Source organism: Mobula birostris, chromosome 10 (genome assembly GCF_030028105.1).
Source record: "Mobula birostris isolate sMobBir1 chromosome 10, sMobBir1.hap1, whole genome shotgun sequence".
NCBI classification, from domain to species: Eukaryota; Metazoa; Chordata; class Chondrichthyes; order Myliobatiformes; family Myliobatidae; genus Mobula; species Mobula birostris.
The window spans coordinates 121,518,899-121,543,178 of NC_092379.1; the positions used below are offsets into that span (position 1 = coordinate 121,518,899).

Consider the following 24,280-nt stretch of genomic DNA (forward strand, 5'->3'; position numbering starts at 1 on the left):
CTGACTATTAATGTGTGCCAGTTCTCCTCCTCACAGAAGTCTATATAGACTCTTTCTCAGAAAAGTTGGCAGTTCGTAGAAACCCTCATCAACATTATTTAAACAGAGGTCACATATCAGCTGCGAACAGGGTTTTCTTGTGGTAGCTGCAAGAGCACATCTACAATAGTGTTTTCTTTGATCCATCTACACTCCAATGTGTAGTCATATTGGAAGGTTCCTATTTTTGCAGCTTTAAGGCCACTGCAGCGGGACTTGCCAATGTGGGATATAACATTGACTGTAAAATAACTTTTATGGTCATTTCCTACAATTTTAGCATGTTTACTTCTCACTGCTTCAATGTCACTGTCCAAATGGAGGCCAGTAAACAAAACATCACACATTGGTTTGTAGATCATAAGGCTATTCAGCCCATCAGGTCTGCTCCACCATTCCATCATGGAATTTATTATCCCTCTCAATTCCTGCTTCCTCCCAGTAACCTTTGACGTCCTTACTAATCAAGATCCCAACAACCAACTTGGCCTCCACAGCCAAGTCCACAAATTCACCACTCTCTGGCGAAAGAGATATCCCTCATCTATTCTGAAGGGGCATTATTGTATCCTGAGAGTGGTCTTTTGGTCCTAGACTCCCCCACTAGAGGAAACATCCCCTCTAAGTCCACTCTATCTAGGTCTCAATTGGTCTCAGTGAGAACTGTTTTCATTTTGATATTAACACTACGGTGTTCAAGATAAAATTCAACCAAACTTCTTTTCTTGTGTGTTACAACCAGGATCCCATTAGAAAAAGTTCCACTTTATCCCTCCCTCCCCCTCCTGTCTTCTCCTATCATTTCGGATCTCCCCCTCCCCCTCCCACTTTCAAATCTCTTACCAGCTCTTCTTTCAGTTAGTCCTGACGAAGGGTCTCGGCCCGAAATGTCAACTGTACCTCTTCCTAGAGATGCTGCCTGGCCTGCTGCGTTCACCAGCAACTTTTATGTGTGTTCCACTTTATGTGCTTACTTTATTTGTTTGTTAAACCACAATGACCCCACTTGGCACACCCCTAATCACATAAAAACTGACTGCAGTAATCACCATTTAATTCTCTTCCTTCTCAATTTTCGCACAGTCTCAGTCGCTCTTTGAGAAAACAGAAGCAACAGCAATGCATTCCTCTAGTCCATCCGCCATCTCACACGCTGATCACTGTAACATCACCATAACTTGACACATCACATACCAACTTCAACTCACGTGTTGTTCCATAACGAACAACAAGACCCCACTTTGCCAATCCTTTCTTGCATTTTTCACTTAAGCTCCATTGCATCATTGTCCACATCCATTTCACATTCTTTTCCAAAAGCTCATCGAAAGGTCTCAGCACCATAGAACCATAGAAACTACAGCACAGAAACAGGCCTTTTGGCCCTTCTTGGCGGTGCCGAACCATTTTCTGCCTAGTCCCACCCACCTGCACACAGACCATATCCCTCCATACACCTCCCATCCATGTATCTGTCCAATTTATTCTTAAATGTTAAAAAAACCCCACATTTACCACCTCGTCTGGCAGCTCATTCCATACTCCCACCACTCTCTGTGTGAAGAAGCCCCCCCCTAATGTTCCCTTTAAACTCCCCCCCCCATCCTTAACCCATGTCCTCTGTTTTTTTTCTCCCCTTGCCTCAGTGGAAAAAGCCTGCTTGCATTCACTCTATCTATACCCATCATAATTTTATATACCTCTATCAAATCTCCCCTCATTCTTCTACGCTTCAGGGAATAAAGTCCTAACCTATTCAACCTTTCTCTATAACTGAGTTTCTCAAGTCCCGGCAACATCCTTGTAAACCTTCTCTGCAGTCTTTCAACCTTATTTATATCCTTCCTGTAATTTGGTGACCAAAACTGAACACAATACTCCAGATTCGGCCTCACCAATGCCTTATACAACCTCATCATAACATTCCAGCTCTTATACTCAACACTTTGATTAATAAAGGCCAATGTACCAAAAGCTCTCTTTACAACCCTATCTACCTGTGACGCCACTTTTAGGGAATTTTGTATCTGTATTCCCAGATCCCTCTGTTCCACTGCACTCCTCAGTGCCTTACCATTAACCCTGTACGTTCTACCTTGGGTTGTCCTTCCAACGTGCAATACCTCACACTTGTCAGTATTAAACTCCATCTGCCATTTTTCAGCACATTTTTCCAGCTGGTCCAAGTCCCTCTGCAGGCTCTGAAAACCTTCCTCACTGTCTACTACACCTCCAATCTTTGTATCATCAGCAAATTTGCTGATCCAATTTACCACATTATCATCCAGATCATTGATATAGATGACAAATAACAATGGACCCAGCACTGATCCCTGTGGCACACCACTAGTCACAGGCCTCCACTCGGAGAAGCAATTCTCTACTACCACTCATTGGCTTCTTCCATTGAGCCAATGTCTAATCCAATTTACCACCTCTCCATGTATACCTAGCGACTGAATTTTCCCAACTAACCTCCCATGCGGGACCCTGTCAAAGGCCTTACTGAAGTCCATGTAGACAATATCCACTGCCTTCCCTTCATCCACTTTCCTGGTAACCTCCTCGAAAAACTCCAATAGATTGGTCAAACATGACCTACCACGCAGAAAGCCATGTTGACTCTCCCTAATAAGTCCCTGTCTATCCAAATGCTTGTAGATTCTGTCTCTTAGTACTCCCTCCAATAACTTACCTACTACCGATGTTAAATTTACTGGCCTATAATTTCCCGGATTACTTTTCGATCCTTTTTTAAACAACGGAACAACATGAGCCACTCTCCAATCCTCCAGCACCTCACCTGTAGACAGCGACATTTTAAATATTTCTGCCAGGGCCCCTGCAATTTCAACACTAGTCTCCTTCAAGGTCCGAGGGAACACCCTGTCAGGTCCTGGGGATTTATCCACTTTGATTTTCCTCAAGACAGCTAGGGCCTCCTCCTTTTCAATCTGTACAGTTTCCATGATCTCACTACTTGTTTCCCTTAATTCCATAGACTTCATGCCAGTTTCCTTAGTAAATACAGACACAAAAAACCTATTTAAGATCTCCCCCATTTCCTTTGGTTCCGCACATGGCCGACCACTCTGATCTTCAAGAGGACCAATTTTATCCCTTACAATCCTTTTGCTCTTAATATACCTGTAAAAGCTCTTTGGATTATCCTTCACTTTGACTGCCAAGGCAACCTCATGTCTTCTTTTAGCCCTCCTGATTTCTTTCTTAAGTATTTTCTTGCACTTCTTATACTCCTCAAGCACCTTATTTACTCCCTGCTTCCTATACGTGTCGTACAACTCCCTCTTCTTCTTTATCAGAGTTGCAATATCCCTTGAAAACCAAGGTTCCTTATTCCTATTCACTTTGCCTTTAATCCTGACAGGAACATACAAATTCTGCACTCTCAAAATTTCTCCTTTGAAGGCTTCCAACCTACCGATCACATCCTTGCCAGAGAACAACCTGTTCCAATCCACGCTTTTTAGATCCTTTCTCATTTCTTCAAATTTGGCCTTCTTCCAGTTAAGAACCTCAACCCTAGGACCAGACCTATCCTTGTCCATGATCAAGTTGAAACTAATGGTGTTATGATCAGTGGAACCAAAGTGCTCCCTTACACAGACTTCTATCACTTGTCCTAATTTGTTTCCTAACAGGAGATCCAATATTGCATCCCCTCTAGTTGGTCCCTCTATATATTGATTTAGAAAACTTTCCTGAACACATTTTACAAACTCTAAACCATCTAGACCCCTAACAGTATGGGAGACCCAATCAATATATGGAAAATTAAAATCCCCTACCACCACAACTTTATGATTCCTGCAGTTGCCTGCTATCTCTCTGTAGATTTGCTCTTTCAATTCTCGTTGACTATTGGGTGGTCTGTAATACAATCCCACTAATGTGGCCATACCTTTCCTGTTTCTCAGCTCCACCCATAAGGACTCAGTAGACAAGCCCCCTAATCTGTCTGGCCTGAGCACTGCTGTAATATTTTCCCTAACAAGCAATGCTACTCCCCCACCTTTCATTCCTCTGCCTCGATCCCATCTGAAACATCGGAACCCTGGAATATTAAGCTGCCAGTCCTGCCCCTCCTGTAGCCAAGTTTCACTAATTGCTATAACATCATAATTCCACGTGTCAATCCATGCCCTTAACTCATCCGCCTTCCCTGCAATACTTCTAGCATTGAAATATATACACCTCAGAAGATTTTTACCACAACTCACAACCTTTCTATTAGCGGATTTGCTTGAACTTTTAACATCATTTATTTTCACCCCAGCCACACTGTCAGCTCTGGCACTCTGGTTCCCATCCCCCTGCAAATGTAGATTAAAGCCTCCCCAATAGCATTAACAAACCTCCCTGAAAGGATATTGGTCTCCCTGTAGTTCAAGTGTAACCCGTCTCTCTTGTACAGGTCCCACCTGTCCCAGAAGAGGTCCCAATTATCCTGAAATCTGAAACTCTGCTCCCTACACCAGTTCCTCAGCCACTTGTTCATCCTCCAGAGCATCCTATTCCTACCCTCACTGGCATGTAGCACAGGTAGCAATCCTGAGATTACCACCCCTGCTTTTCAACTTCCTACCAAGCTCTCTATACTCATTCTCCAGGACCGCCTCACTCTTCCTTGCTATGTCATTGGTACCGATGTGCACCACGACATCTGGCTGATCACCCTCCCACTTCAGAATGTCATGCAATCGATCAGAGACATCCTTGACCCTGGCACCCGGGAGACAACAACCCATCCTGGGTTCTCTGTCACTACCACAGAACCTCCTATCGGCACCCCTAACTATCAAATCCCCTATCACTACCGCTCTCCTCTTTTCCCCCCTCCCTTCTGCACTGCAGAGCCAGACTCAGTGCCAGAGATCCGGCTACTGCAGCTTGTCCCAGGTAAGTCATCCCCCCACCAACAGTATCCAATGCTGTATACTTGTTGTTGAGGGGAATGGCCACAGGGGAACCCTGCTCTGCCTGCCCTTTCCTCTTCCCTCGCCTGACAGTGACCCAATTTCCCGTCCTCTGCTCCTTTGGCGTAACTACCTCCCGGTAGCTACGATATATAATCTCCTCATTCTCCCGAATGATCCACAGGTCATCCAGCTCCTGCTCCAGTTCCCTAACGCGGTTTGTTAGGAGCTGCAGCTGGATGCACTTCTTGCAGGTGTCGTTGTCAGGGACACCGGAGGGCTCCCTGACTTCCCACATCCTGCAAGAGGAGTATTCCAACATCCTGCCTGGCATTCTCACTGCACTAAACAACCTGAACAAAAAAACTTACCGGAATCTACCTTGGCCTCTGCCTGTTCTCGCTGAAGCCTGTTGAGCCAAAGCCGTCCCACTCTGACTCAGTCCACTCCGACGATGGCCACTACAATGATGACCGCTGTATATGGTGGTCTGCTTTTTAAACCTTGGCACGCTACATCACGCGCCTGCGCAGTGCAGACCCTTCTCCCAGAGCAGTGTTTAAGAAAAAAAAATGACTTTTTCTACCCGAATTCTTCCACTCTCTTCTTCAGCTGCTTGCTTCGACTGAAACAAGAATCGTTGAAATTTTCTCTTTTTAAACCTTGGCGCGCTACGTCACCATTCTAGTCAATCCAATTACTCTTGAAGTTGCTCAAAAAACAAACTGCTAGAGGAACTCAGCGGGTTGGGCAGCATCTGTGGAGGGGAGTGGACAGTCAATATTTTAGGTCAAAACTCCTTATCAAATCTAGCTAAAGGGTCCTGGCCCAAAACACTGACTCCCCATTTCCCTCCACAGATGTCCAGATGAAGGGTCTTGTGCTGAAAGTATGTTGTCAATTTCCCCCAGTGCAATGTGCCCGACTTGCTGAGTTCCTTCAGTTTGTTCCTTGCTTCATTCTCCAGAATCTGCGGTCTCTTGTGTCTCAGTTTCTCATCATGGTTCTTTATAACACAAGGGATTAGTCTGGGTTTGCAGCTAATCATTTTTGTGTCTGACCCAAAGCAAATGTCTGGAAAGAGTGTTGTGTCAGTCTAGCCACCCCTGAACATGTAGTCATTTTCAAGGTGTAACTTGGGAACATCAGTGCTGGGAACATTCTTCCAATCTCACTGGACTCCCCTCACTCCATCCTTTCCATAAAAGCTGGCCTATATCCGTATCCTGCTAAATGATGAGTGACTGCCCTCTTTCTCTTTGCAGTGCTATACGCAACTCCTCACCAGAGAAGTTTTCCAGTGTAACAGTGCTTTAGACCATAAAACATAGCAGTAGAATCAGGCTCTTTAGCCCATCAACACTGCTCCACTATCCCTTCATAGTTGATGTATTATCCCTTTCAATCCCATTCTCCAGCCTTCTCCCCTGTAACCTTTGATGCCCTGACTAATCAAGAACCTATCCATCTCTGCTTTAAATATACCCAGTGACTTTGCCTCCACAGCTGTCTGTGGCAATGAATTCAACAGGTTCACCACTCTCTGGTTAGAGGAACTTCTCACTTTTGTTCTAAAGGGATGTCCCTTTAGACTTTGTTAACAAAACCTGCCTGTTATCAGTCTTTGGCAGCTTTGATTCAAACTTAATTGGTTGTTAAATTACACCTTTCCTTGGAAGTTTGTTCGTCTACTTCCAGTTCTTCTCATGGCAACGATGTTAAACAATAAAAATGTGTAGCAGTAAGCATAACACTATTACAGTGTCCTCTATCAGGGCTTGTTTCCCACCGCTGTCTGTAAGGAGTTTGTATGTTCTCCCTGTGACTGTGTGGGTTTCCTCCGGGTGCTCTGGTTTCTTCCCACGTTCCAAAGGCATAAGGCTAGTAGGTTAATTGGTCACATGAGTGTAATCGACGTCGCTGAGCCGTAAGGGCCTGATACTGAGCTGTATCTTGAAATAAATATAAGTAAATTAATATAGCTTCTTCAGCCTGGAAAATAATTAAAGTCATATGTTCACGTCAGTGACTGCAAATCACCAGGAGATGGCTCCAGCTAACCACCAGTCAGCGATCACTGACAGTTTCTAGGAAAGATTATATTTCCCCACAATTCAAAATTCAAAGTCCATTTCCAAACCACTTCACCAATGATCCACAAATGATCTCCTCTGATATCCAAGTTTACTTGCTAACTAACGTTGGAGTCTCTTTGTCCTGGCTCTAAACAGTTGCTCTTCCTTAAGAGCTTTCATGATATTAAGAACTCAGACACTTAATGTCATGAAAGCATGATACACATGCAGTGCCATGTATCTGAATCGTGTCAAATATTCCATTCCATACTCCTCGTCTCCCTGCCCCCATCATGTCTGTTCCAATGATCAGACTTCCCACATCAGAGCCTTAGAGATAGATTCCTCTCTCCTTGTCCTTGGCTTTCTTTCATAGGTGACTGGGATTTCAACTGCATTTCATTTTCCACACCATCCTACTGATTCTAGAACTCCCATTATCATCACTTTCCATCCTACCAGACTCCATACTCTGTAATTCTCTATCTCCTTCAAGAAGATTCCACTTCTTGACACATCATCTTCCCTTTCTGTATCACAAATGGACCATCCTCCTCATGAATCCCTGGTTTGCTCTTCTATCTCCAACCATTCCCCTGTTCATGACACTTTTCCAAACAACAGCAGGAGAGACCAATCATACCCTAGTACCTCACCCCCACCCCCCCCATCACACCGTCCAGCAACCCATGAAATCCTTTCAAATGAAGCAACAACTCACGTGCAATTCTTCCTCTTGTTGCTGCATTCAAAGTACATTTATTATCTAAGTATGTATACGCTATACAACCTTGAGATTTGTCTCCTTACAGACAACCACAAAACAAAGAAACAAAGAACCAATTAAAAAACAAGATCATCAAACACCCAATGTGCGGGGGTAAAAAAACAACTTGTGCAAACAAACGACTGAAATTCATGGAAGTGAGTCCACAGCCACGAAGCCAGTCATCACTGCAGCCAATCAGGTAGTCCGTTAGTGGCAGGCCACAGCCTCAGTTCAGCGCACAGACGAGTAAATCTCGCAGGGCAGCAAGCTCATGAGCTTCAGTGCTCATGACACAGTTTCCGTCATGTTGAAGAAGCTAAACACCATATAGGTGACTGCTTTGCAGAACGCCTATGTGCAAGAGCAAGCTTAAATTCTAATCGCTGGTCAATATTATTTTCCATCCCGTCTGTCTCTTACTGTGGCCTCTCACATCTGCTTCAAAATAACTTCAAGCAACAATATCCCACATGTTGCCTGGGATCTTTCAGACCTTGGGACTCAATATCGAATTCAACAATTTCAGATAACCAGCCTTCCCTGTTTGAACAGTCTGGTGCAAGTTCACTGATCTATAACACCAACTCAGCCTATCTATCCCCATTTATGCTGCCTGGCCTGCTGAGTACTTCTAGCATTTTGCTCTTATTCCACACCTTTTGTTTTCAAAAACTGAAGCTGCTTTGATTTGTCTTATCACCTGATTGCTCAAGATTATTCAGGCATGTTTTTTTTAATCGCCGCAGGATGAGTGTTGTATTTCCATGTCAGACGATGCATTCACTCTCATCAATCTACAGTCAGAGTCGGATGGCACCAGAGATTTTTGCAGACCCAGGCGACTTCTTCTAGTTCATCTGCAAAACAGCTTATTCTTCTTTTCTTATGTCGCTCTTTCCTTTTCAAGGTGGCTGGGGTCCTGTTGCAGTCACTGATCTACAGCTGCAGCTCAAACTACGGTTCTCCACCAGTGGCGCACTCTCATTCTCACTGTGTGGCCTGGCGTTTCGATATTTCCAGATGCCCTCTGGAAGATGTGCGCCTTCGGGGAGCGTCCTCGAGGATGATCCGGTTCCTCACCCACGTCGCCAACTGTAGCGTTGCAGGAGACTGAAACATCGAGACGGGAGGCGGTGTGCACTGCTGTTGCAAGAAGGCCCCTGCACTCAAGAGATCCCCCCACCCCTCTCTCTCGATGATGAGTGAGAGCCTGTCGGTCCTCGAGCCGGGGTGGGGGGGGGAGCGGCTCGGAGAAGCCTGTCTGAGATTCTGAAGTGTTGGGAGTTTTTCTGATGGACTCTGGATCATGGTCTCTTTGGGGGCTTTGCTACTGCTTGTATGGGGGGGGGGCGGGGGAAGGATCAATGCTTTGGCTGCTGCCTGTGCGTGAGGGGGAAGGGGGGATTTTGGAGTTCTGACTTTTCTGTCATACTTTCTTTATTTTTTTTTTCTGTTTCCTGGAGGTCTGTGAAGAGTAAGAATTTCAGGCTGTACACTGTACACATTCTCTGGTATTAAATTGATCTATTGAACAGTAAAGTGTGTATTATATCAATTACATAAAGGAGAAATAAATGGCAAAATGGTAGGTCAATAAAAAGTTGCACTAGCTTACCCCCTTTCTGGAGCAGATAAATTGGAACAATATAAAGTATGACATGCTGGATATAGTAGATCTCCATCTCAAAAGGAAGCTGGACAGGAAAAAATAGAAAAGACTTGTCAAACAACAATGTTCTTCTTAATCTAACACTTCAACCGTTAGATTAGCAAGATCCTATCACAGTGCTTGCTTTTAAAGGCGGCGTCCAACTCATGAAGCTGCTTCATTAAAGCAATGTGTAAAGCAAGGCCAACATTAACGTCACACTGATACAACACCAACCTTTTCAACAAATGGAATCACATCCCTTGCATTCTGTACCATGTTACATATTTGTAATTGCTATGAGTAAGATTTTTTTTGGAGAAACAATTTCTCTTGTTGTCATGCTCAGCTCCCGACACAGAAGGCCGCAAGTTTGTCCAAGCTGCTGATTTACCGATCGTGGGGTGCTTCCTGTGTGTGGCACTGGGTACAATCTGTAGAACAGAGAGCCATGTGTTACACAGCTGCTTTGGCGTGAACCCCGACACCACACTCCTGCCCAGACCTTCTCGGCCAATGGATATTTCTCAAGGAGCTGCATGTGTCCATGTCCTGTGTCTCCGGGATTCCAGCTGTAAATAAAGGCTTTGCAGATATTCCATCCTAACTGACCAAATCTACAGGAAGTGGCAGATACACTCCAGTCCATCACAGGCAAAACCTCCCCATCACTGAGTACATCTACACAGAGCGCTGGCAGCATCCCTCATCATCCAGGCCATGCCCTCTTCTTGCTACCGCCATTAGACAGAAGGTACAGACACCCCTTAGGTCTGAACACCACCAGGTTCAGAAACAGTCAGGCTACAACCATCAGGCTTCTGACCCAGACCCAGCGTGGGTAACTTTAATCACCACTTCTCCGAACTGATTCTGAGACCGACAAATGCACTATCAAGGACTCTTTACAACTCATCTTTTCAGTGTTATTTTTAGTTGCACATTCTGTGTTCTTTTGTACGTTGGTGTTTGTCAGTCTTTGCTTATTACAGTTTTTCATAAAATTCCGTTCTTTGTTTTTCCCATAAATGCCTGCAAGAAAATGAATCTCGGGGTATTACCTGGTGACATAAGCACACATTGATAATAAGTTTACTTTGAAATTTGAATAAAAGGCATTTTTCTGCACAAGCCTTTTTACAAGGAACAGTTGTTACAGCACACTCCCACTTAACCGGACGTCCCGCTTCCAGACAGACATACTCCTCCCCTGCCAGAGGCACCTCCTGCCCGCCCAAGAACCAGGACACGTGCTTGAGGATGCACCAACACTTCAGGGCTAGTTGTCATTCAACCATATATAAATACAGCTGAACTAAACAGAGTTCTTCTGGGACCAAGGTGAAGGACACAGGACCAACAGCACACAGCACATATAGCTACGACTGTGAGAAGATATACAGTCACACAAAAAAATTAAAGCCCAAGTCCCGCAGTGGCATGGCCTATAGACTGATGGTGCATGGGGTGTTGTCCGAGTCCAGCTCATCTTCCACTGAGGTGCCACAAAGTGTCCAAGATGATAACCTACCTAGCATGTCACTTAACTTCATGGAAATGTACATAAAAGGAAGAACAATCATGCAGATGTAAACTTAATCTTGATAATAAATGGCACCACAATGTGCCACAGACTGTACAGAATGTTTTGTGCATTTGCAAAATGTATAAAGTACATTCATGGATATTGAAATGGACCAGGGGGTGGGGGGTGGGGGGAGGCAGCTACCCAATGATAATTCTGATGACACACATCTGGTGTGGTAAATTGGACTCAGACTGAACAATCTACCTTGTTATGATCTTGCACCTTATTGTTTATCTGCACAGCACTTGCTCTGTAGCTGTTACACTTTATTCTGCATTGTTATTATTTTACCTTGTTCTGCCTCAATGCACTGTGTAATGATATGATTCTGTACGAACAGCATGCATGACAAGCTTTCGACTGTCCTCCGTACTTGTAACAATAATGAACCAATTCCAATTCACAACATCTCAAGCTCAACAAATAGCAATCTCCTCCCTCAGATACATCCAAACCTGACTCCTTAATATTAGCTCTGACTGGATGCCACAGACAGATAGCAACAACAGTGCTTTGCACATAGGAAACCAATAAAAGTTTCCATCATGAGCTGGATAATCTTCCTTTCTGAGACAACTGAGGTTACCCATTAATCTGTGCACAGACTGTGATTGGGGTTAATTCCCACTTTAGGAGACAATGGCGCCTAACGGTGACTCCTTTCCTTGCATCTTCGGAAACAGCTCTATTTCCACCTTTAATATCTCTATTGTTCCATTTTAGGATTCTTTTGAAACTGGAGGTTTCCGTTGTTTGCGGGAATGGGACCTGATCTTGGGGTTCCACGACAGGCCGTTATTCGACATGCCAAGGGTTTGGCCTGAGAGTCTCAATCGTGTTCGGAAGCCTAAGATCTCGGGGCTCTGGAGACGGGCGGATCGAGGGTTGGTGTCACAGCAGGAGACTCGTGTGTTGTCGGGGAGGCTAGAAAATCTTTCGCTGTAGGCCCAAAGACCTGAGGTCTTTGCGATTTTTGGACACAGAACTCAAAAAAAAGTGACGAAACGGACTTTTAACATCGTAAACCAGTGGGTTGTTGTTATGTCTCCCGCTCGCTGTGAAAATGGGGGACACCTCCTTCTCCTTTGCCAGGGAGAGAGAGAACCTGTGGTTTGTCAAATTTCAGATGAAATGTGAAGCCTTTGGGGTAATTTTGGTCTGTGTTTTTGCTACTGCTTAGCGCACGCTTGGGCTCGATGATGGTACCGATGCGCTTTTTTTTGCTGGAGGGGGAGGGAGGGATCGTTGCTCGCTGCTGCTTACGTGCAGGAGGGGGGACTTTTGGGTTCTCATGTTTAACTGCCGTACATTCTTTGGGGCACTTCTGTTTTTGTGGATGTTTGTGAAGAAAAAGCATTTCAGGATGTATATTGTATACATTTCTCTGACATTAAATTTGACCTTTGAACCTTGAACGACTGTCTGTAAGGAGCTTGTACATTCTCCCCGTGACCATGTGGTTTTCCTCTGTGGGTCATAGAGTAATAGAACAGTACAGCACAGACGCAGGCCCTTCAGCCCCTTCTAGTCCATGCTGAACTATTAACATGCCTGGTCCCATCGACCTGCACCCAGACCATAGCCCTTCATTCCCTCACATCCATTTACCAATCCAAATTTCTCTTAAATATTGAAATCAAACCCAAATCCCCCACTTGCACTGGCAGCTTATTCCATACTCTCACCACCCTCTGAGCGAAGAAGTTCCCCATCATGTTCCCCTTAAACATTTCACCTTTCACTCCTACTCCATGAACTCTAGTTGTAGTCTCATCCAACCTCAGTGGAAAAAGCTTGCTTGCATTTACCCCATCTATACCCCTCATAATTTTGTATACCTCAATCAAATCTCCTCTCATTCTCTTATGCTCCAGGGAATAAAGTCCTAATCGATTGAACCTTTCCCTATAACTCAGGTCCCCAACTATACCTATTTCCTCTCACATTTCAAAGACACATGGGTTAAGGTGAGAAAGTCGTAGGCATGTTATGTTGGCACCAGAAGCATGGCAATATTTATGTGCTGTCCCCAGCACATATCATCAAGTTTATTATCATTTCACTATATTCACATATATCGTCAAACAAGACAATGTTTCTCCAGACCAGGGTGTAGAGCAGAGTAGTAGACATAACACACATATAACACAATAACTATTAAATATTAAATCTACAAATGAATTACACATGGATAAACAAAGTACATAATTTGCATAAATTAAATATTATAGGCTATAGTACAAATAATCTGGTGACACTTCAACTGTGATGTGGCAGGGAGCTCAGAAGCTTAATGGCCTGAGTTGTTTCCCATCCTGACCGTTCTTGTTTTTATGCATCGGAGTCTCCTGCCTGATGGTAAAATGTCAAAGAGGATGCTGGATGGATGGGTGGGATCCTGGATAATACTAAGGGCCCTATGTACGCAGAAAATATCCCTGATGGATGGTAGGGAGATCCCTATGAACTTCTCCATCAATCTCGCAGTCCTTTGTAGGGACTTCTGGTCCAATGCTCGACTTCTCCCTTACCAGATGGAGATGCAACTTGTCAGGACATTCTCAATGGTGCTCCTGTAAAATTCAGTTAGATAGGGGGACGGGGCGAGGGAGGACCTCACTTGCCTCAATCTTCTCAGGAAGTGGAGGCACTGCTGTCTATGCCTTCTTATTCAGGGAGGTGATATTGAGGGACCAGGTGAGGTCGTCTGTGATGTGAGCCCCCAGGAGCACATAACTCTGTCTCTGGAGGAGACACGTATGCACAGAGGGGGATGGTTCATCTGCACCTTCCTAAAGTCCACAATCATTTCCTTGGCCTTCTCCATGTTCAAACTTAGGTGGCTTTTCTCACACCAGTCCACCTGCTGCTCCACTTCCTCTCTGTACTCCGACTCATCATCGTCATTGATGAGGCCAACCACTGCTGTGCCATCCGCAAACTTGATGGCACGGTTTGAGCTGAATATTGCAACAGAGCCATGTGTCAGCAGTGTGGATAGCAGCAGGCTGAGCGCAAAGCCCTGAGAGCGCCTGTGCTCCCCGCGGTTTTGCTGCCCACACCGACTGACTGTGGCCTTTCTGTTACCAAGTCCAGGATCCAGCTGCAGAGGGAGGTGTTGACACCCAACGAGGACAGTTTCCCCACCAGCTCCTGCATTATGATGGTGTGCATGTGGCCAAGTGGTTAAGGCATTGGACTAGCGACCTGAAGGTCGTGAGTTCGAGCCCCAGCCGAGGCAACGTGTTGTGTCCTTGAGCAAGGCACTTAATCACACATTGCTCTGCGACGACACTGATGCCAAGCTGTATGGGTCCTAATGCCCTTCCCTTGGACAACATTGGTCTCGTGGAGAGGGGAGACTTGCAGCATGGGCAACTGCTGGTCTTTCATACAACCTTGCCCAGCCTGTACCCTGGAGAGAGGAGACTTTCCAGGTGCAGATCCATGGTCTCGCAAGACTAATGGATGCCTTAAAAGGCCGAAGTGAAGTCTATGAACAGCAGCCTGGCATATGAGACCCCATTTTCTAGGTGGGACAGGACAGAGTGGAGGCATCATCAGTGGATCGATTTGAGTGATAAGTGAATTGGAAAGGGTCCAAGGCATGAAACGACACATTTCATTTATGCTTCCATGTTTCAATGTGCATGTGGCAAAAAAAAACTCATCTTTAATCAGCCTCAATGAGCAGTTTGAAAGCTCCTCCATCAGTCAGTGCTCGAGTTAAAGGAAGTTTTTTTTAATGCAAATGGAACTTGTGCTGCAGCATTAGCTAAAGATTGAAAGATAAGCTTTATATGTCACACGTACATTGAAACATACAGTGAAATGCGTCATCTGCTTCAATGACCGACATAGTCCAAGAATGCTCGGTAGGCAGCTCGAAAGTGCTGCCTTGCTTCCTGCGCAACTTACTAACCCACAGGTATTTGGAATGTGGGAGGAAACCAGAGCAGTCAGAGGAAACGGGGAGAACGTACCAACTCCTTACAGACAGCGGTGGGAATTGAACCCTGATCGCCGGCACTGTAAAGTGTTACACTGACTGCTACGCTACTGCGCTGTCCCCTTCAGCTATCAGTTTCAATGAAGCAGGGGTGGGTAAAGCCCTGGGAAAACTAGGGCTCATTCAAGTATTTAAACTTAAGAGAAAGACCGCTTCCTGTTCAGCAGTCCCTTGCTCAGACTGAGCTGCTCTCAGCAAGGCCACGTGGAGGGGCTGGCCTCTGCTGTTCTGGCCCCGATCCTTCTCGCGGTGAATCAAATGCCAAGTGGCCATCGGGCAGCAGTCAGGTCAGGTTTCTATGGCAGGACTGAATCTAAACACAGGGGTCGGCTTTTCAAACTCGGGAACTGATGGGCACCAACACCTCGGAGGGGTTAATTTCACTCAGAGGAAAGGAACTGACAAAGGGAGGGAGAACAGATGAGCTGACATCTACTGGTGCTTTCACCCTAAAGGGGCCTCAAGCTCTGGCTCCGACCACAATGCAGCAGAGGGCACGGTGACATTTCAAATCATCTGTAAACAGACACTACAGCACAGCGGCGTGGGATCTAGCCTGCTGCCTCAGAACTGCGAGCCCCAACCTGATCTTAGGTACTGTCTGTGTGGAAATTCTGCAATCCCCTTGCGACCACACATCAGGGGCTTTTCCCCTGGGTGACTTGGCCTTTCCTCTCATATCCCTAAGATGTGCTGGCTTGGTTAATTACCTGCTACAAACAACCACCTAGGGACAGATAGCAGAAATAAAAGGGGTAGTTGATGGACATATGAGTGAATTGAGTTGCAGGGCTCCAATGAAATTAGCCAGGCTTTGTGGAAAAACTGATGGGATTGCCCAACATCCCAGGCCTGAGAGCATATCAAAAGCATCGGGGCTCGGGTTCGAGAACAAGGAAATGAGCTGCGATTTGGCCAATTTAATGCCAGGCCAGATCGAGAAGGCCAGAGTGTTGGGCTGGCGGCAAGGGGCGGGCTGGGGCTCAGCTCACTGCTCAGCGAGGTACACTCCTCTCTGTGCTGAACTGAGGCTGTGGTCTGCAACTAGTGGGCTCCTGGATTGGCTGCGACTGGCGTCGTGGCTGTAAACTCACGCTTGTAAACTTCAGTCCTGAATGCTATTTGCTTAGTTTTTATTGTTTGCATGATTTGTTCTTTATTTTGCACGTCGGGGGTTTGACAGTCTTTTTCAATGGATTCTATTGGGTCTCCGTATGTTGTGGCTGCTGTAAGGAGACAAATCTCAAGGTTGCATATAGTACACATACTTTGATAATAAACGTATTTTGAACCAGCAATCTAGAGGCCATGACACTCAGGGACTAAAGCTACATAATTTTTCTTTGAAACTCTAATGATTTTCTGCTAGAATAATTTTAATAATGAAGTAGAATAGAAGGGGGGGGGAAACGGTAGCATAGTGGTTAGCACAACACTTCACAGTACCAGCAACCCAGGTTCAATTCCCACTGCTGTCTGTAAGGAGTGTGTGTGTTCTGCCTGTGACCGTGTGGGTTTCCTCCAGGTGCTCCTGTTTCAGCCCACAGTCCAAACACTTAGCAGTTGGTAGGTTAATCGGTCATGGTAAATTGTCTCATAATTAGGCTGGGATTAAATCAGGGGTTTCTGGATAGGGTGGCTCAAAGGGTCTACTCTGTGCGAATCACCACAAATGCTCTCCCACAAACATCGGCAGGAAATGTTCACATCACAAGATTTGTACCAGCAGGCCAGCCTCAAGAGCACCATATAACATCAAATGAGGCAAGCATTCTGCAGGTTGCTCGGGATTGGAAAATGGACGTGGACCTGGATAAAAAGCTTGTGTTCCCCCCAGACATTGCGGCTACAACACTCCAGCCAGACGTGGTCCTGTGGTCCACAACAGCCAAGCTGGCATATGATGTGGAACTGACAGTACCATGGGAAGATGGTGTCGAAGAAGCTCATGAGAGGAAAAAGACCAAGTACTCTGAACTGGCAACTGAAGCTGCCCAGAATGGCTGGAAGACCAAGATTTTCCCTGTAGAAGTGGGATGCAGGGGATTCATTGCTACATCTACGACCAGTCCATTGAAGAAGATGGGTTGAGGGGTCACTCCCTCCAACAAGCAATCAAGTCCTTGTCAAACTCAGCAGAAGAAAGCAGCAATAGGATTTGGATTAAAAGGAAAGACAACAACTGGGCTGCAAGATGAAGACAGGAGGGTATGGAACTGAGGGGGGTGTATCTGGGACACCAGGTAGCACCGTTGAGCCCTCTGGAGACGTCGTGGGCTTATCAACGAAACGTCAAAGAAGGAGGGTGCCCACCTGATGATCCCGATGACGTACCTACCCTCCCTCCTTGTCACCACTCCAAGCCCACTGCCAACATCGAGCGTGCCGACTTCCCATAGGGATAGAAACATCAAGTCCTAGTAGCTCTACTCTACTGTATCGCAATAAATAAATAAACAAAAACTATAAGTTCCATATGTGCTGTGTACTGTGTTTTGAACCATGGTCCCAGGGGAACGCTGTTTCATTTGGCTGTGTTCATGTATATGGTTAAATGACAATTAAACTTGAACTGAGTGGCTTTCTTCTGTGTTGCACAAAGTATATGGTGCAAGAGGGGCAGGCGCAATAAAAACCATGTACGCAATGTCTATACAAAAGTAAATGAGGCTTGCTGAAACTTTCTTGAACAGGAAATAGGAGTTTCCTCCTTTCCAATGTAATAAAGGACTTTATCCTTCTTCATCACGCACAATGTTTTTATAATATGAGAACAACCAACAGTAACGTTTCACACAGCTGACCCAGTGCCCCCGTTATGGGAGGGGCTGCGCTCCTAGAAACCAGACTGTATCGTGATTTCCATCAAGAAAGCAAGATAACTTTTCTGATGTTGTGTTTACTTTTCTACCCCCACACTATTTTTGTGACAGCAAATTTTATTCCATGTCATGGCTTCTAAGCGTGCATCAAGAAACACAAGTTGGGAAAAACACATTGTGATTTATTTCTTCCACTCCCATGCACAGATTTCATGGGAGTCACCTGAACAGCACCAATGAATGGACCAGCTATTTTGGTTTTCATTTTTTACTAAATCAATTGCACAATTGCCATTGAACTGAAAGAGAAATGCAGAACAAGATAGATATACACATTAAATGAAAATTTAAACCCAGATTTTCCAACCAGAATTATGCAGAATGAGACTGTTTGAAAAACTGGACTGCATTTGAAAATGTCAAATCTCTGAAATTTTGACGAAGTTGTCTACGAATGGCTTGAATTCTGCAGAGGGCAACCCTCATCAGGATATGGACTCAAAATACACTAGTACAATACCTCCTATGCCTAATAAAATGGCCCTGAGTGTATGTATACTCCTGCTGCTTTAGCCCATCCACTTCAACATTCAACATGTTATGCACTCAGAGATGCTCTTCTGCACACCACTGTTGTAACAGGTAGTTATTTGACTTACTGTCATCTTCTGGTTAGCTTGAACCAGCCTGGCCATTCTCTTCTCACCTCAACAAGGCTTTTTCGCCCATTGAACTGACCCTTAACTGATGTTTCTTTTTCCCCATGCTGTTCTCTGTAAACACTGGAGACCGTTGTGTGTGAAAATCCTAAAGAGATCAGCAATTTCTAAGATACTCAAACCACCCCATCTGGCACCAACAACCACTCCACAGTCAAAGTTACTTCCCCATTCTGTTGTTTGGTCTGAACAACAACTGAACCTCGTCACCATAGCTGCATGCTTTTATGCATAGAATTGCTGTCACATGATTGGCTGATTAGATATCTCCATTAACAAAAAGATGTACCCAATAAAGTGCCACTAAGTGGCATCCACATTGGAACTTCAAGCAGAATGTGTTGAAAAACCCAATCATTTAGTACTAAATCACTTAGTCTAAAATGGCCATATGGCTATTTGAGCACAACTTGTGAGAAGCCAGTTTAAAGCAGCACATTGTGAAATGTAGCAGCTAAAACAGCTCTGAACATTTTAATTCCAGAGCAATTTAGTAGTTGCCTTGGTGGGGCAACAAGCAAGGTGCTGCAGGAAATCCGTTGGTCAGAGAGCTGATGTTTCAGGTGCAGATTCTTCTTCTGGACCGATTCTGGCACCTGCAGTCTCCTGTGTCCCAGGATGACTTATAGGGGATGGCTTGCATTCTAATTTAGCCCAGCTAGAGATTCTGGCAATGCCAATGCTTCCAGCACAATCCTACCCACATGGAAGATGGGCACTGAGTGAAGGAGAAGCCCAGCAATGAATGTAGCTACAAAAAACTAAAACCACAAGTTACTGCAACGAAGAGACACAGGCAGTGAAAATGGCACAGCTTGTTTTCATTCACTGTCAGGAGTTGAGTTTGCTGGCAAAGCCAGCGTTCCTTCCCCTAGGAATGTGGAGGCATGCCAGCTTCTTAAACAGCTGCAAGGCATCTGTGTTAATGTAACACCTTTAATACAAGTGGAAACTCTGGCCAGGGTTTGGAGGAGATTTATCAGGATGCTGCCTGAACTAGAGAGCATGTCTTAGGAAGAGGTAGGGCTTTTCTCTCTGGAGTAAAGGAAGATGAGAGGTGACTTGATTGAGGTGTACAAGATAATAAGAGGCATAGATCGAGTGGATAGCTGGAGACATTTTACCAGTGCAAAAGTGGCTAATATGTGGGGGCATAATTTTAAGGTGATTGGAGGGAAGTAAAGAGGTCAGAGGCAAGTTTTTTGTTTTACAAAAAGGGTACCGGGTTGATGGTAAAGGCAGCTACATTATGGGCATTTAAGAAACTCTGAGATAAGCACACAAGACCATAAAACTTAGGAGCAGAATTAGGTCATTCAGCCCATTGAATCCACTCCGCCATTCCATCATGGCTGATTTACTATCCCTCTCAACCCCATTCTCCTGCCTTCTCCCCATAACCTCTGACACCCTTACTAATCATTATCAACCTCCAATTTCAATATACCCAATGAAGAGGCCTCCAGAAATATGTGTGGCAATGAGTTCAACAGATTCACTACCCTCTGACTATAGAAATTGCCCTTCATCTCTGTTCTAAATGGGCATTCCTCTATTCTGAGGCTGTGCCCTCCGGTGCTAGACTCCCCCACTAGAGGAAATATCCACTCTGTCTAGGCCTTTCAATATTTGATACGTTTCCAAGAGATCCTCCCCTCCCTCATTCTTCCAAACTCCAGTGAGTACAGGCTCAGAGTCACAAACGCCCCTCATATGTTAACACTTTCATTCCTGGAATCATTCTCATGAACCGTCCTTTGGACCTTCTCCAATGCCTGTACATTTTTTTTAAAATAAGGGGGCCAAAATTGCTCACAAGTATGGTCTGACCAATGCCTTATAAAGCCTCAGTATTACATTGTTGTTTTTATATCCAAGTCGTCACCAACTCAACCTACAATTTAACCATCAGCGAATCCTGCATGATGACCCTTTGCACCTGACTTTTCAATTGTCTCTCCGTTTAGAAAATAGTATACATCTTTATTCTTTCTATGAAAGTGCGCGACCATACATTTCCCTACACTATCTTCTATCTGCCACTTCTTTGCCCATTTTCCCAATAGTCTAAATCCTTCTGCAGACACACTGCTTCCTCAACACTGCCTGTCCCTCCGCTTATCTTCGTATCGTCCCCGATCTTGGCCACAAAGCCATCAATTCCATCATTCAAATCACTGACATACAGTATAATGTGAAAAGAGGTGGTCCCCAACACCAACTCCTGCAGAACTTCACTAGTAACCAGCAACCAACCAGAAAAGGCCCCCTTTATTCCCACTTCTTGCCTTTTGCCAGTCTGCCAATATTCTACCTATGCTGGTATCTTCCCAGTAATACCATGGGCTCTTAACCTAGTTAAGCAGCCTCATGTGTGGCACCTTGGCAAAGGTCTTATGAAAATCCAAGTAAACAACATCCACTGACTCTCCTCTGTCTATTGTGTCTGTTAGTTCCTCAAAGAATTCCAAAAGATTTGTCAGGCACAATTTTCCCTGAAGGAAACATGCTGACTACGGCCTATTTTATCATTCACTCCCAAGTACCCTGAAATATCATCCTAAATAATGTACTCCAACATCTTCCCAACCATTGAAGTAAAGCTAACTGGCCTATATTTTCCTTTCTTCAGCCTCCCTCACTTCTTAAAGAGTGGAGTGACATTTGCAGTTTCTTGTCCTCCGCACCCATTCCAGAACATAATTATTCCTGAGTGATCATTACTAGTGCATCAACAATCTCTTCAGCTACCCCTTTCAGAACCATGGGGTATTGTCTATCTGGTCCAAGTGACACATCTACCTTTAGACCTTTCAGCTTCCGAAGCACATTCTCCTTAGTGATATCAACTACACTCACTTCTGCCCCCGACACTCTCCAATCTCTAGCATATTACTCGTGTCTTTCACAGTGAGGGCTGATACAAAATACATTAAGTTTGTCCGCCATTTGTCCCCCATTTCTACCTCTCCAGCATCATTTTTCCAGCAGTCCAATATCCTCTTTCACCTCTCTTTCACTCTTTACAGGTCTGAAAAATATTTTTGCTATCCTATTACTGAAATAGACATTCAATGGAGAGTATCCCTGTGGCCATTTCTCTCAGTTTGGGTGCAGAATGCAACCACCCAAACTGGACCCCCTACTGTTCGTCTACCGACACAACCGTTCGACATACAATGCAATAGCCACAGCTCCATACACCATCCTTATACATCTGGAGAAGAAGGATGCTTATGTGAGAATGATGTTCTTTGACTACAGCTCAGCATTCAACACCATAATTCCATCCAGGCTCGACAAGAAGCTCAGAAACTCGGCCTTCACCCTGCCTGGTGCAGCGGGATCCCGGACTTCCTGTCAGGTCACCAGCAGGTGGTGAGAGTCGGCTCCCTCATCTCTGCCTCTCTGACCCTCAACACAGGAGACTCTCAGGGCTGTGTCCTAAGTCCCCTCCATTACTCCCTGTATACCCATAACTGTGTCGCCACCCACAGCTCCAATCTGCTAATTTTAAATTTGCCGACAGTACATAGATTGGCCTAATCTCAAACAATAACGAGGTGGCCCACAGGGAAGAAGCCATCACCCTGATACAGTGGTGTCAAGAAAACAACCTCTCCCTCAATGTCACAAAAGCAAAGGAGCTGGTTGTGGATTACAGGAGGAATGGAGTTGGGCTAACCCCTATTGACATCAGTGGATCTGGGGCTGAGAGGGTAAACAGCTTTAAGTCCCTTGGGATCCACATCACCGAGGACCTCACGTGGTCTGTACACACCAGCTGTGTGATGAAAAAGGCACTACAGTGCCTCTTTCACCTCAGATGGTTGAGGAAGTTTGGTGTGGGCCCCCAAATCCCAAGAACTTTTTACAGGGGCACAATTGAGAGCATCCTTACTGGCTGCATCACTGTCTGGTATGGGAACTGTACCTCCCTTAATTGCAGGACTCTGCAGAGAGTGGTTCGAACAGCCCAGCACATCTGTAGTTGTGACCTTCCCATGATCCAGGCCATTTGCAAAGACAGGTCTGAAAAAAGGGCCTGTAGAATCATTCGGGACACAAGTCACCCTAACCACAATCTATTCCATCCAGGAAACGGTACCACAGCATAAAAGCCAGGACCAACAGGCTCTGGGACAGCTGACTATAACTTCTTCCACCAGACTATAAGACTGATTAACTCATGCAGATTTACTCATGCTTCTTCCACCAGACTATAAGACTGATTAACTCATGCAGATTTGAGTGTATTTCTATGTTACATTGACTGTTCTATTTATTATAAATTATTATAAATTACTATGATTGCACATTGCACACTTAGACGGAGACGGAACGTAAAGGTTTTTACTCCTCACGCATGTGAAGGATGTAAGAAATAAAGTCAATTCAGTAATAAGTATACTGCCTTGGATACTTTTGGTGGGGAAGCAACCTACCGGGTGGGGGGGGGGGGGGGGGAGACTGCAGTGACTGGGTCTGTGGCACCGAGTCTGGGTTCTGCGGCTCAGAAGGGAAGTGGGGAGGCGTTGTTGAGAAGAGGAATGCAGTGCTGATAGAGGAACAGACAGAAGATTGCAAGAGACAGCCGGATGGTATGTTGTAGGTCATAGAAAAATGGAGCGCTATGTTGGAGGGAAGGGTTAAATTGGTTGTAGGGTGAGTTACAACATTGTAGGCTGAAGAGCTTGTATTATGTTGTACTGTTCTATGTTCTGTAAGTGAATGGTGTAGAAATCCATCCTAACAGAGCAGTAACCAGCATTCTATATCTGTAGTCACATAAAGGCCAGATTTCTCCCCTGAAGGGTACTGGGGAGTTAGCAGGATTTTTACCGAGAGATCATTTAGCAGTGTCTCCGGTTTGTACGCTCAGCTTTCCAGATTTCTCGATGAGTTGTGTAACCACAGCACAACACTGTGAACATTCAGCTGTGCCCACTGTATGAATCACCTCGCTGACATTTCTCCATTCCCGCTGCACATAATTCCCCTTCCAGTCTTACATGCAACTTTCACCAAACCAGCTCAGAAAATTTCCCAGTGAAAGAAACGAGACCAAAGTGCCCAGCTTGTGGTTTCACCGGCACTGGGACCATTTAGTTACAGATCTCACCCCAGCCTGGATCCAAGGGCCAACTTCCAGCAGAGAATGACTGTCCTTAACATCAAGGCAGCACAGAAGCACAGTGGTCAGCGTAACACTTTATAACACCAGTGACTGGAAGATCAGGGGTTCAATTCCCGCAAGGACCTTGTATGTTCTCCTTCAGACTGCGAGGGCCTCCTCTGGGTGCTCTGTCTTCCTCCCACATTCCAAAGACACGTGAGTAAGTTCTGGGCATGCTATGTTTTTGCAGGAGGCATGGTGACACTTGCAGGCCGCTCCCAGCACATCTTCAGGCTATGTCGGTTGTAGATGGAAATAACACATTTCACTGTATGTTTCGATGTACATGTGATAAAGCTAATCTTAAAAGTCAGCATTTGAACAACCATGGCATCATGGAACTTGGATGAAACAGAAGCCAATATACACCAAAGGGGAGAAAACTAACAGTTGGAGTCATACCACATGCACAGGGACATGGCTGTTACTGTTCAAGGTCAATCACCCTAGTCCATTGCAGGAGTTCACCGAAGCAACATCCTGGACCAGACCAACTTC

At 45.2% G+C, this 24,280-nt stretch overlaps 1 protein-coding gene across 2 annotated transcripts in view; it reads right to left on the bottom strand.

Moving 5' to 3' along the window:
- The window catches only part of LOC140204292 (transmembrane protein 164), a 149,425-nt gene that overhangs the window by 57,945 nt on the left and 67,200 nt on the right, over window positions 1-24,280 (bottom strand). For both annotated transcript variants that reach the window (XM_072270887.1, XM_072270888.1), the window contains one exon: window positions 9,436-9,514. In XM_072270887.1, coding sequence (XP_072126988.1) covers window positions 9,436-9,514 — 79 coding nt within the window. The remainder of the gene's footprint in view (window positions 1-9,435; window positions 9,515-24,280) is intronic.